General features: G+C 45.4%; 1 protein-coding gene across 1 annotated transcript in view; it reads right to left on the reverse strand.

Annotated features, from left to right (window-relative positions):
- Positions 1-582: 582 nt before the first annotated feature.
- fmnl1a (formin-like 1a) overlaps positions 583-13,125 on the reverse strand; it is a 65,400-nt gene continuing 52,857 nt past the window's right edge. The window contains exons 18-26 of the mRNA XM_028818411.2: positions 12,712-12,946; positions 12,551-12,619; positions 11,649-11,729; positions 9,414-9,543; positions 5,267-5,430; positions 4,984-5,085; positions 4,692-4,796; positions 1,814-1,928; positions 583-1,326 (exon numbers count right to left, since the gene is read on the reverse strand). Coding sequence (XP_028674244.1) covers positions 1,223-1,326; positions 1,814-1,928; positions 4,692-4,796; positions 4,984-5,085; positions 5,267-5,430; positions 9,414-9,543; positions 11,649-11,729; positions 12,551-12,619; positions 12,712-12,946 — 1,105 coding nt within the window. The 3' untranslated portion in view covers positions 583-1,222. The remainder of the gene's footprint in view (positions 1,327-1,813; positions 1,929-4,691; positions 4,797-4,983; positions 5,086-5,266; positions 5,431-9,413; positions 9,544-11,648; positions 11,730-12,550; positions 12,620-12,711; positions 12,947-13,125) is intronic.

The following is a 13,125-nucleotide window of genomic DNA, read 5'->3' on the forward strand; positions in this document are numbered from 1 at the left end:
TTGGAAACTGGAAAATTTTGGAAATTTTGCACAAACTTTTAGGAAGTTTTTCTTTACACAAAGAACGACAGACACTTGGAATAAGCTACCAAGTAGTGTGGTGGAGAGTAAGACTTTAGGGACTTTCAAAACTTGACTTGATGTTATTTTTTGGAAGAAATAAGTGGACAGGACTGGCGAGCTTTGTTGGGCTGAATGGCCTGTGCTCGTCTCGATTGTTCTAATTCATAATGGCTAACACAGTACAACACCCTAGTACTACTTTGGATTTTTGTAATACTGAAACTTCTTCTCTGCGGTGGGTTGGCACCCTGCCCGGGATTGGTTCCTGCCTTGTGCCCTGTGTTGGTTGGGATTGGCTCCAGCAGACCCCCGTGTCCCTGTGTTCGCATTCAGTGGGTTGGAAAATGGATGGATGAAACTTCTTCTTTTCTTCCCAGACAGGAGGTCACCAGTATGAAGCTCATCATGGAGGCAGGTGTCAAACCCGACTGCTGTTCAAGCTTTGTACTCCTGTGTGGAATGGAGAAGCCACATGGTAGGAAGCGAAGAAAGAAAAATGAATACAATGATGACGATGTGGAACATATAAAAAGTCTTTATTAGGTAAGTAAACTCGGTTTCAATCTAACAGTCAGCAGAGAGGGGGGTTATTTCAAAAATAAGACTAGTTATCTGTTATGTACAAACTTGCCCCTGTTACTTTATGGTAGGCCCTGAAATCTGACATCATGTACAGAGCGGGCTGATAAGCAGGGTAACTGTGGGAGAAGAGGTGCCGCCTTTCTGTGCCGAAGTTCATTCCCTTAGCTCTGTCCGTTCTCTGCAGGTGCCTGCATGTCCGCCCGTCCGTCCTTCCTGTGGATACCCCAAGGAGACGCCACAAGTTAACTGTCACCAGGAGGTGCCTCCTTGTATTTTTTGCAGAGTGTGCAGGTATGCTGCAGAAGGGTTTGTTCATGTCAGCCATGTCGGGTGTCCTACTTTAAAACCTTTAGAAGCCCCATCTTTGGTTTGTGACCCAGCACTCCTCACACTTTGCTGTTTACAGTCAGGGGGACAAATCTGCTCAAAATGCAGCAGTCCACTTTGGACACACGTGTCCATCTTCTCCATTAGCCTGCTTACAAGGAGTGTGCACGAAGAGCGATGCGGACATCTCCGGTGGTCCTAGTTGGTGTTGGTGCAGCAGTGGATGGAGGGGGTGGTAGGTGGGGGGGAGCTATAAGGAGATGTCTGACGAGACTTGTAGCTGCTGTCCGTTGGTTCGCTTCTTTGCACTGCGACGGGTGATGTCAGCCCGTCTATACGGCTGATTACGCAGATCTGTAAAAGGGAAGAGGCAGAAAGTGAACGTGTCTTCATGTCAGGTAGATGGCATGGCAAAGACAACTCTTTACAAGCACCCTTTAGCACTTAGAAAGACATGACATGTGCCAGGTTCGAATTTTATATAGCAAGAAGTCTTGAAATGTAACAAGAAAAGGTTCACCTGCACAGCAAGAGATAAAGAGTTAGATTGAGAGAGAGAAGTGGGCACTACGAGGGGCTGTCGTCGCTGCAGGATTCACACAAGAGCCTTGAGGAGCGCTTCCCAGTGCGAGCTGTGAACGGCACCATCTTCAGGGCTGTGGGGAGGTGGGTGTGTGTGATGGAGGTGGGAGGTTTACGTGAAAGGGGTAAAGAATGAGCCGGGATAGAAAGAGAGAGAGAGAGAGATTCACAGGTCAGAAGGTACGGTCAACAGGCCCACCCTGGACAGGCCGTCAGAGAGCGAGGAAGACAAACAGGACCCGAGGGTCACCTGACTTACCTGTGATGATGTCTTCGATGGCTCCGTCTTTGCCCTCCCTCATGAGCGGCTCCTTTACCTGTCGCTTCTTCAGTTCAGCAATCAGGTCCATCTGCTGCAGCTTGACTTTGGGGGACTGCGGAGGGAAGGCAGAGTCACCCCGAGTGTTCAGTTAACAAAAGGAGCTTTGGGATGGCGGTTATTATCAAAGGCACTAATAAAACAGAGCGAGCCCAACCACTGGGTCCGCATTTTCAATTGCACAGCCTCCTTTTTCTCCTTTTATGCCTTCCTCAAGTCCAGCTTCACCATTTTACAACATCGACTTTTTAACAGCAGGTGTTATGAACACCAGATATAAGGAAGGCCGTTCACAGATGAATCTGCTCGTTTTACTGGCCTGTTTGGATGGCTGGAAAATGGAGGTAGCAAAAGGAGCTGGCAAATACATAGTGTTATTAATGGAGAGGGTTCAGAAAATGGGGGACAAAAATCAAACTAACACATAACATCAAAGCCCTAAACACAAAACCAAAACTGAAGTCAAATAACAAGCAAGATGTCCTCAAACAAACTTGATTTCCTCTCCCCTAACTAACACTAAAAATTTGTATAGTTATTTTTTTCTTTATAGAATTTATTCAGTGTGGCTCCAGCAGACCCCCGTGACCCTGTAGTTCGGATATAGCGGGTTGGATAATGGATGGATGGATTTATTCAGTGCTTGGGTAACACACACATGCTGTGGACCTGCATGGAGCGATGCAATGATGTGTGTAATGGGGCTACCGACAGACACCAGCACCACAAACAACATGGCGGCTCAAAAAACACTGCAGAACTGCGGTAAACGCTGTAAAAAACCAGCATTATCTGTCTTATTATAATAAAAAAATCCTGGGACGAGACCTCTCTCTTCACCTTGCACCTTATCTCCTTGTACTCTTGTCTACTTTCTTCATCTCTCTCTGACTATCCCACTTCTTCTTCGCCATCCTCTTCCTCTGTATACTCTCCTGTACTTCCTCATTCCACCACCAGGTTTCCTTTTCCTCCTTCCTCTGTCCAGATGTCACGCCAAGACCCTTCTTGCTGTCACCCTCACTACATCAGCTGTCTGGTGACTCTTCACTGCCACCCAGTGCCTGTCTCGCCTCCTCCCTAAACTCAATCTCACAGTCTTCCTTTTTCAACTTCCACCATTTGATCCTTGGCTCTACCTTCTTGATCTCCAACGTCATCCTACAGACCGCCATCCTATGCTGCTTAACTACACTTTCCCTTGCCACCAGTTTGCAGTCTTCAGTCTCCTTCAGATCAACACTTCTTCATAGGATGTCATCTACCTGTGGGCATCTTCCTCCACTCTTGTACGTCGCCCTATGGTCCTCCCTCTTCTTAAAATATGTTTTCACCACAGCCATGTCCATCTTTTTGGCAAAATCCACTATCCTCTGACCTTCATCATTCCTCTCCTTGACACCATACCTACCCATCACCTCCTCGTCTCCTCTGTTCCCTTCACCAACATGCCCATTGAACTCTGCTCCAATCACCACTTTCTGTTCATCACTTCATCCAATTCACTCCAAAAATCTTCTTTCTCACCCATTGCACACCCAACTTGTGGTGCATATGCACTAACAACCTTCATCATCACACCTCCAATTTCCAGCTTCATAATCATCACTCTGCCTGACACTCTTTTCACCTCCAGAACACTCTTGACACACTGTTCCTTCAGAATAACTCCTACCCCATTTCTCCTCCCATCCACACCACGATAGAACAATTTGAACCCCCCTCTGATCCCCCTGGCCGTACTCTCCTTCCATTTAGTCTCTTCACACACAATATATCAACCTTCCTTCTCTCCATCATATCGGCTAACTCTCTGCCCTTACCAGTCATACTGCCAACATTCAAAGTTCCTACCCTCAGTTCCACTCTCTTTACCTTCCTCCTCTCCTCCTGCCTCCGGACACGTCTTCTTCTTCTTCTTCTTCTTCTTCATTGTAGTGAAAATATTGTAATCGTCCAAAAATTCGATTTCGAGATTTTGACGAATCTCGATGTTTTAGACCTCCCGAAAATACCATCCACCCATTATCCAACCCTCTATATCCTAACTACAGGGTCATGGGGGTCTGCTGGAGCCAATCCCAGCCAACACAGGGCACAAGGCAGGAAACAAACCCCGCGCAGGGCGCCAGCACACCGCAGGGCACACACACACACACAAAGCACACACACTAGACACAATTTAGAATCGCCAATGCACCTAACCTGCATGTCTTTGGAAACGGGGAGAACATGCCAACTCCATGCAGGGAGGACCCGGAAAGCAAACCCAGGACTCCTTACTGTGAGGCAGCAGCGCTACCCACTGTGCCACCGTACCGCCCTCCCAAAAATACCATTTTTGGAATTCTGTCTGTCTGTGTGTGTGTGTGTGTGTGTGTGTGTGTAAACATGATAACTTGACTGCACTTTCACATGGGTCAACCAAATTTTGCATACAAATTACAAATACAAACATTTGAACTGTTGCCACTAACCAGAAGTGGTACTTTTTTATTCATGCAGCTGCAGAGTCTGATTTATTCAGCGTTACTTTTATAATAATTGTTCAATATATTATTAATTTGTTTTGATGTGTTATTGATGGTTCTTTAATATACATGATATAAAAATATAACCATTGTCTTGCGGTTGCAGCATGATTGTAAAACTACAATGAAGTGAAATGGAGGAGTAAAGGAAGCAGAGCTGCAGATCGACCCTTCCAAAAACCTTTGGAGAGAAGGTAAGGAAAACAGGCCACTCTGCATCGCCACCGAATTAGGCCTGCAGGGGTAGGATGGGTGATCGAGCCATTAGCACCACAGCAGATCCTTACCTTCTGTCCCAGCGGCTCCTTCTTTGCTGGAGTGCTGGGGGCTTCGACTATGTCATTGACCATGGCCTCCTGCCTCTTCCGCTGCTCGTTTTCCTGCTCAGCATGCTGGGGGGCACAAGCAGACGGGTCATTTTTACCTTTTTGGGAGCCACATTGCTATTTCACTTTTGCAGTGGTGTTAGTTACTTATAAGTGACAAATGACAGCCAGGTGTTGCTCGCCTGTCTGTTATATTCCACCACCATCTTCCCACTTTTGGATTTTTGCTTCTTGGTCTTCTTTAACTCCTTACCTTAAATGCTTTGTTGAAACGCACAAATATTGGGAAGAAAGTGGATGGGGGAGTTGTCTTTGAGTTCTCTCCAAAGTATTCAATGACTGAATCATAAGCCTCCTAGGGAAGTAAAAAGTACATATTAGTAAGGACCTGTCTTTATATAATTCCTTTCATCATGCGACCAAAAAGCAAATGCTTTCTTGGACCAAAGTACCCTCCTTCCACCACCCAAGAAGGGTGAAGGGGACCGGAGGTCTACAGGTGTCAAATCTGTACCCCCCTCAGGAGATTTTCTGACCTGTGCTGTTTTGCCGTCGGCCTGCAGAGCATCCAGAATCTCACTATTTGTCTTCAGAAAGTCCTTGAGCACCACACTGTCATCTTGCACCAGGAACTCTTTTCGAGTCATCTCCATGCCTCGCTGAAGAGTGCGAATGTCTTGAAGGACGCTGTCCAGGGAGACTGCAGGGGTGAGAAGGTCAGCCAGAGTTTGCTTGTCAGGGGTATTCAGGGAAAAGACACAGAAAATATGGCCTTCAGGTCAGGCTAGTAATAAGATGGCAGTCGATCTCTGATTGTACTCATGGGTGCTAGAAGTGGAGGTGCAAGTAGGTTGATGGGCCCTTCACCTAATAAGAGCATCACTAAACGCTGAGGAGTCCTGGTGGTCCGTCTGTGATCTTGGGGCAGGTGTATACTTGGTGGTCTTATCACACGTTTTGATTGGGAACTCATTTGCACGCTCACATTTTAGCTGATTGGAAGGAGACGTATGCAATGTGAAGGCCTTTTGAACAACCTGACACAGTTGTGTAGTGAGAATTTACGGCTCCCACGCAGTTTGACACCATGAAGGTTGAATTGACATTCTTCTGTATTTCTGTTATTACAGCTACAGCAATGTAACTCGCTTATTCTCAGTGTTCCCTGGATTAGGCCATGTTTTATAATTAGGAATGACCTCCCTCTCATTCACACATGTATTCTGTCTTGGTGGTCCTACTGACCTTCATTCCTCTCCTCTCTAGAGCATATCTCCTCCTCTCCAGTGTCTCTATGACCTGCTCCCTACTCTCGCTACAGATCACAATGTCAACTCACAAACATCACAGTCCACGGGGACTCCTGTCTAATCTCGTCTGTCAACCTGTCCATCACCATTGCAAATGAGAAAGGGCTCAGAGCTGATCCCTGATGTAATCCCACCTCCGTCACTCACCACTGTCACACTTCCCTCATACATATCCTGTACCACTCTTATGTACTTCTCTGCCACTCCCGACTTCCTCATACAATACCACAACTCCTCTCAAGGCCCCCTGCCATCTGCTTTCTCCAGGTCCACAAGGACAACCTGACACAACTGTGTAGTGAGACTTAATGGTTTCCATGCAATTTGACACTGTGAAGGCTGAAGTGACATTTTTCTGTATTTCTATTTTTTACAGCTATATAACTTGCTTATTCTCTGTGTTCTCTGGATTAGGCCATATTTTATAATTAGTGGCTCATGTTATGCCGACCTGTTAAAAGTACAAACACTGACCTCCCTCTCATTCACACACATGTATTCTGTTGTGGTGGTCCTACTGACCTTCATTGCTCTCCTGTCAAATCTCCACCACTCCAGGGTTTCCTCAACCTGCACCCTACTCTTGCTAAAGATCACAATGTCATTACAGTCCATGGGGACGCCTGTCTAATCTGATCTGTCAGCCTGTCCATCACCATTGCAAATAAGAAAGGGGCTCAGAGCCGATACCTGATGTAATCCCACCTCCGTGACTCCCACCGCAGACCTCATCACGGTCACACTTCCCTCATACATATCCTGTACCACTCTTACGTTCTTCTCTGCCACTCCTGATTTCCTCATACAACACCACAGCTCCTCTCAGTCACCCTGTCATTTCAAAAAGAACCTGACACATCTGTGCAGTGAGACTTCATGGCTCCCACACAATTTGACACTGTGAAGGTTGAATTGACTTTCTTCTCTATTTCTGTTATTACAGCTACAGTATGTAACGCGCTCATTCTCTGTTTTCTCTGGATTAGGCCGCATTTTATAATTAGTGGTCAATGTTATGCCGATCTGTTAAAAGTACAAACATGCAGAACTACCAAACGTATTTAGCTACTGGGTTTGTTTTCTGTGAAGACCTAATCATCCAATTTCACCAAGAAATGTCGTACAGTGGATGGTTATCGTTCCATAACTCAAATAGTTTGTCCACCTCACACATCCACAAACATTTATACCGATAGATTTGCTTCTTGATGGGTTAGTGGGAACTGAAACACAGAATTGGCTTCCATGACTTCTCACGTCTGACAAACACCAGCTGACGGTGCCTGAATTTTTGTGATCTGTCAGAAAACCATTTGGAGCACACAAGTCTTTCTGATCAGGTCAGCACCTTGTGAGGAGTGACCTTACGATATTTGATGACTTTTATTTTGTGTGCTAATTTGAAAAGCCACCCGGGTGCTCACAAGTTGGGCTAAAATCTCCTAATAGTAGGAGATAGTCATAGCAAATGACTTGCGGGTAAATGCAGACAGAGGCCATTTATCTGTTCTCATCCTCTTAGATCTGAGTGCCGCATTTGACACCATTGATCATAATATTCTTAGAAATCGCCTTAGTCAATGGGTGGGCCTCTCTGGCAGTGTCTTAAATTGGTTTGAATCCTACCTGGCAGGGAGAAAATTCTTTGTTAGTTGTGGTAATTACAACTCAAAAGACCCCTGATATCCTATATGGTGTTCCTCAAGGCTCTATCCTGGGTCCGCTGCTCTTCTCAATCTACATGTTTCCGTTAGGTCAGATTATCTCAGGGCACAACGTGAGCTACCACAGCTATGCTGATGACACACAGCTGTATTTATCAATAGCGCCTGATGACCCCGATTCTCTTGATTCACTAACACAATGTCTGACTTGTATCTCAGAATGGATGAATAGTAACTTTCTCAAGCTAAATAAAGAGAAAACTGAAATCTTAGTGATTGGCAATAATGGATACAATGAGGCTATTAGAAATAAACTGGATACATTAGGATTAAAAGTCAAAGCTTAGAAGTAACTGTCGACTGTAATCTGAAGTTTAAATCACATATTAGTCAGATCACTAGGACAGCATTTTTTCACTTAAGAAACATAGCAAAAGTTAGACCTCTTATATAATTGAAAGATGCTGAGAAATTAGTTCACGCGTTTGTTTTCAGTCGGCTAGATTACTGTAATGCAATCCTCTCAGGAATATCCAAAAAAGACATAAATCGTTTGCAACTAGCGCAGAATGCAGCTGCTAGAATCCTAACTAGGAAAAGAAAATCCGAGCACATCTCTCCAGTTTTGATGTCACTACACTGGTTACCTGTGTCATTCAGGATTGACTTTAAAATTCTGCTTATGTTTTATAAAGCCTTAAATAATCTCACTCCATTTTATATATCGGAATGTCTGACACCTTATATTCCAAATCGTAACCTCAGATCTTCAAATGAGTGTCTCCTTAGAATTCCAAGAGCAAAACGTAAAAGAAGTGGTGAGGCGGGTGGCCTTCTGCTGTTATGCACCTAAAATCTGGAATAGCCTGCCAGTAGGAATTTGCCAGGCTAATACAGTGGAGCACTTTAAAAAACTGCTGAAAACACATTACTGTAACATGGCCTTCTCATATCTTCACTGTAATTTAATCCTGATACTCTGTATATCCAATTCATTATAATAACTATCCATGGTGGCTCTAAAATCTGTACTAACCCCTACTCTATTCTTCTGTTTCCTTTTCCGGTGTCCTTTTGGTGGTGGCTTGCGCCCCCACCATCTACCCAAAGCACCGTGATGTTTCTACATTGATGGATTAAAAGCCAGAAGTCTGCATGACCATCATCATCAAGTCCTTCCATGAGAACCCTAAATACAAAGAGGACTATTTCATTTATGTTAGGTAGAATGCCCAGAGGGGACTGGGTGGTCTCGTGGCGTGGAACCCCTGCAGATTTTATTTTTTTTCTCCAGCTGTCTGGAGTTTTTTTTTTGTTTTTTCTGTCCCCCCTGGCCATCGAACCTTACTCTTTTTCTATGTTAACTAATGTTGTTTTATTTTAATTTTGTCTTTTATTTTTCTTTTCTTCATTATGTAAAGCACTTTGAGCTGCTTTTTGTATGAAAATGTGCTATAGAAATAAATATTGTTGTTAATGTATGTCTACCCTTGGCCTGCCTAGTTCAGGATATACCCATCAGATATACTGACATCTTTGCTCAGTATGGCAGACTGAAAAGCATTTATTTGTATTTCCCATTTTTTTACACACGTGTAGCTCAAAGTGCTTTACAAATAGTAAACGAAAAGATAGAAAACTACAAAAAAAAGTTGCCTAGAAATGAAAAAATTGAAGCCAGAGAGTGAGCATTAGGATGAAGGGCACACCTGACGCTGCCTTGTCCAGGAAGTGCAGCTCTGACTGGAACGCCGTCAGCTCTGGGTACTTCTCCTGAATGATGCCAACGATGTAATGCATGAGCGTCTGTTTGCGGTCTGTCGATTTTGTCTCCATCAGCTGTGTGGAGAAAAGAAACAACAGTCAAGTCAACGCCTAAATAAACAGGCAGGGGCATCGAGCACAAGAACAGTTGTTAGCTGCCATCGTCACACATTTGAGTGAGGGAGTTGAAGTGATGGCAAAATGAACTGCCTTTTGATAGAGCACCATAGCATTCACACAAATGAGAAATGATTGAGCCGTGTGCGTGGTTGTAAATGTTTTAGATGTGGGCGGGACTTTTCCAAATCTCTTTGCATAAAGTCTTGTCTCGCGGGATTTCACTTTCACCAAACAACAAGTCTTTTAATTCTCGCGGATACGCCTCTTCATTGGGAAGAAACGCTACATTTCCCTGACGGCAACACTAATTAGACGATCTACAAGTCTCCAACTTAAAGTTTAAATCCATCCAACCATCCATTATTCAACTACAGGATCACGGGGGTCTGCTGGAGCCAATCCCAGCCAACACAGGGCACAAGGCAGGAAACAAACCCCGGGCAGGGCGCCAGCCCACCACAGGGCACACACACCAAGCACACACTAGGGACAATTTAGAATTGCCAATGCACCTAACCAGCATGTCTTTGGACTATGGGGAGGAAACTGGAGCACCCGGAGGAAACCCATGCAGACACGGGGAGAACATACAAACTCCACACAGGGAGGACCCAGGAAGCGAACCCAGGTCTCCTTACTGCGAGGCAGCAGCACTACCCACTGCGCCACCGTGCCGCAAAGTTTAAATCCTAACAATATATCCGATCTCTTTTCGCTGTTCCGTTATTTCACGGAGTAATAATTTCCATTAGTAAAGATCGCATTAGTGCAAACAATCATTTTTTTGAGACTTTCAAATTTTCGTACTTCCATTATCTCTAACTTGCTCTGCATGTGTATCGCGCCAACGTTTTTGAATTCTTTACGACGTTCTACTTTGTCGTCTACTCTTTGTCTATTATTTCTGGCCCCGGGCCTGGTTAAATCTCTTGGCACAGAGTCAAGTCTCGCGGGACGTGAAAGTGTCTCTCTGAGAAAGTCACGTCTCATCTGTCTTCCCAAGATTTTTTTATTATAATAGATTTGATCAATTTCCTGTACAACTTGGGTTGGCCTGTCCATAAAGCTCCTGGTTGAGGGAGCTTCCTGATTTATGGCTGCCATCCTACCTCAGAGCCTGAACAAGTTGCCATCACTGAGGAAACAACGTTGTTTTAGGAGATTTGATAGGAGGATGTTAGGGTAGTGGGCCATCAGCTGAGTCCAGGGCTACACGGGATGAGTTATGAAGAAAGATTAAAAGAGTCGAGCCTTTACAGAGATGAAGAGGAGACCTGAGTGAAGTGTTTAAAATAATGAAGAGCATTAGTCCAGTGGATCGAGACGGTTTTTCTTTACACAAAGAACCAGAGACACTTGGAATAAGTGACCAAGTAGTGTGGTGGACAGGAAGACCTCCAGACAGTGTTCAGAAGCCATTACAAAGGCTAACAGAATGTCAGGTTATATAGTGCCTTGATGTGTGGAGTACAAGTCACAGGAGGTTCTGCTCAAGCTTTATAACACACTGGTGAGGCCTCATCTGGAGTTCTGTGTGCAGTTTGGGTCTTCATAAAGACACAGCAGCACTAGAAAAGGTCCAGAGAAGAGCAACTAGGCCTAATCAAGGACGACAGGGGATGAGTTATGAGGAAAGATTGAAGGAGTTGAACGTTTTCAGTTTTAACAAACCGAGGCTAAGAGATGACATGAGTGAAGTGTTTAAAATGATGAAAGTAGTTAGTCCAGTGGACTTTAAAATGAGTTCAACAAGAACACGGGGCAGAGTTGCACAAACGTTAGGAAGTTTTTCTTCACACAGAGAACTATAGGCACATGGAACAAGTCACCAAGTAGTGCGGTGGACAGCAGGACTTCAGAGACATTCAAACGTTGATTTGATGTTCTTATGGAGGAATCCATTGGATTGGCAAGCTTTGTTGAGATAAATGGCTCGCTCTCAACAAATGTTTTTCTTATGTTCTAAATTTCTACAGAGGTTGGATTGCATGGCCATGAGACCTTCAGACCTCCACTGAACAGCTGCTTTCAAACCCAGCTAAGATGACCCCCAGACTCACCATGTCGAGACTTTGCAGTCGGAAGCCATAGGCTGCCCCTCGCTTACTGCTGTTCATGTAGTTTCCGAAAGCCAGGATGATCTGAAACACAAAGACAATTGCAACAAGGTAAGGACAGGTTCTTGGTTCATACTTGACTCTGAGTTGGCCTTCAGGCATATTTGTTACAGTAACCATAATAATAATAATTCTGTACATTTTCTCACAACTCAAAAGTGCTTTAATGAGTGTGGGGCCAATTCAACCACCACTAATGTGCAGCATCCACCTGGATGATGCAACGGCAGCCATTTTGTGCCAGTACGTCACCACACGTGAGCTGTTAGGTGGTGAAGGGGTGAGAGAGAGAGCCAGTTAGAGACAGGCGATGATTAGGGGGCCAGAATGACCAGGCCGTGGTGGGCAATTTAGCCAGGACATCGGGATACACTCTACTCTTTACAAAGGATGCCCAGGGATCTTTAATGACCACAGAGAGTTAGGACCTCGATTTTAAGTCACATCCGAAGGACGGCGCCATTTTAACAGCACATTGTCCCAGCACTGCAGTGGGGCATTGGGGTCCACATTCAGACCTCATGGTAAGCGCCCCCTGCTGGTCTTGCCAGCAGCTCCTCCAGCAGCAACCCAAGCTTCTCCTGGTTGGTCTCCATTCCAAGTACTGGTCAGGCCCAAACATGCTTATCTTCAGGAGGATGACCTGTTCTGAAGTACAGGTGGCATGGCTACCACACATCATTTGACAATGAAGTGTTTTTGCACTATGGCCCTCTGATCTCCACTGGTCATTTTTATCACTGCTAGCATCCCCCCTCCCCCCCCAACCCCCCCCCCCCCCCCCCCCCCCCCCAACCACCTTGGAAAGCCCTTATGTCAAGGTGGCATGTGTGTGTCGTCATTACCTCCAGTATCTTTTTCAGTTTCTCTGATGACTTGATGGACATCGAGGCCGCGATGATAGCATTGAGTTGCTGCAATGAGAGAGAGCACAATTAACTGCTGACCTCAGTGTGGCAGGAAAGGCGGTGACTCCAGGTAGGTGCGCACACCGTGAACATCTTACTGGCTTCAATAGGTTGGCCGTGTCCCCAAAGTTGCCCATAAATGTCAGGGTGTTGATGCGATCCGAGAGCCGGCTGATCTTGCTGAAGTGCATCATGAAGCGGTCCTCTTCTGACAGGTCTTCCAGCGGCTTGCCATCCCGCTCGTAGTTCTTAATCATCTTGAGCTCATACTCGGTAGGGACGAAGCGCGAGAGCAGCTCCAGGAAATCCAGGTTGAGCACCTGAAGGTTGTACCTGGCAGAAAGACAGATGATACTAATAAGTCCAGATGCCCTGGAAGAAGCGAGCCAAGCACGACAGGTGGGCTCTGCCTAGCTGGTGGAATAGCCACTTTTGGGCATTGTGAGACCTCTAAAGTGCCACCACGGCCTACATTTCTTTATTTGGTTTCTGCCCACAGGTAGAAGGCAGGG

This window comes from Erpetoichthys calabaricus, chromosome 14 (genome assembly GCF_900747795.2).
Source record: "Erpetoichthys calabaricus chromosome 14, fErpCal1.3, whole genome shotgun sequence".
NCBI lineage: Eukaryota > Metazoa > Chordata > Cladistia > Polypteriformes > Polypteridae > Erpetoichthys > Erpetoichthys calabaricus.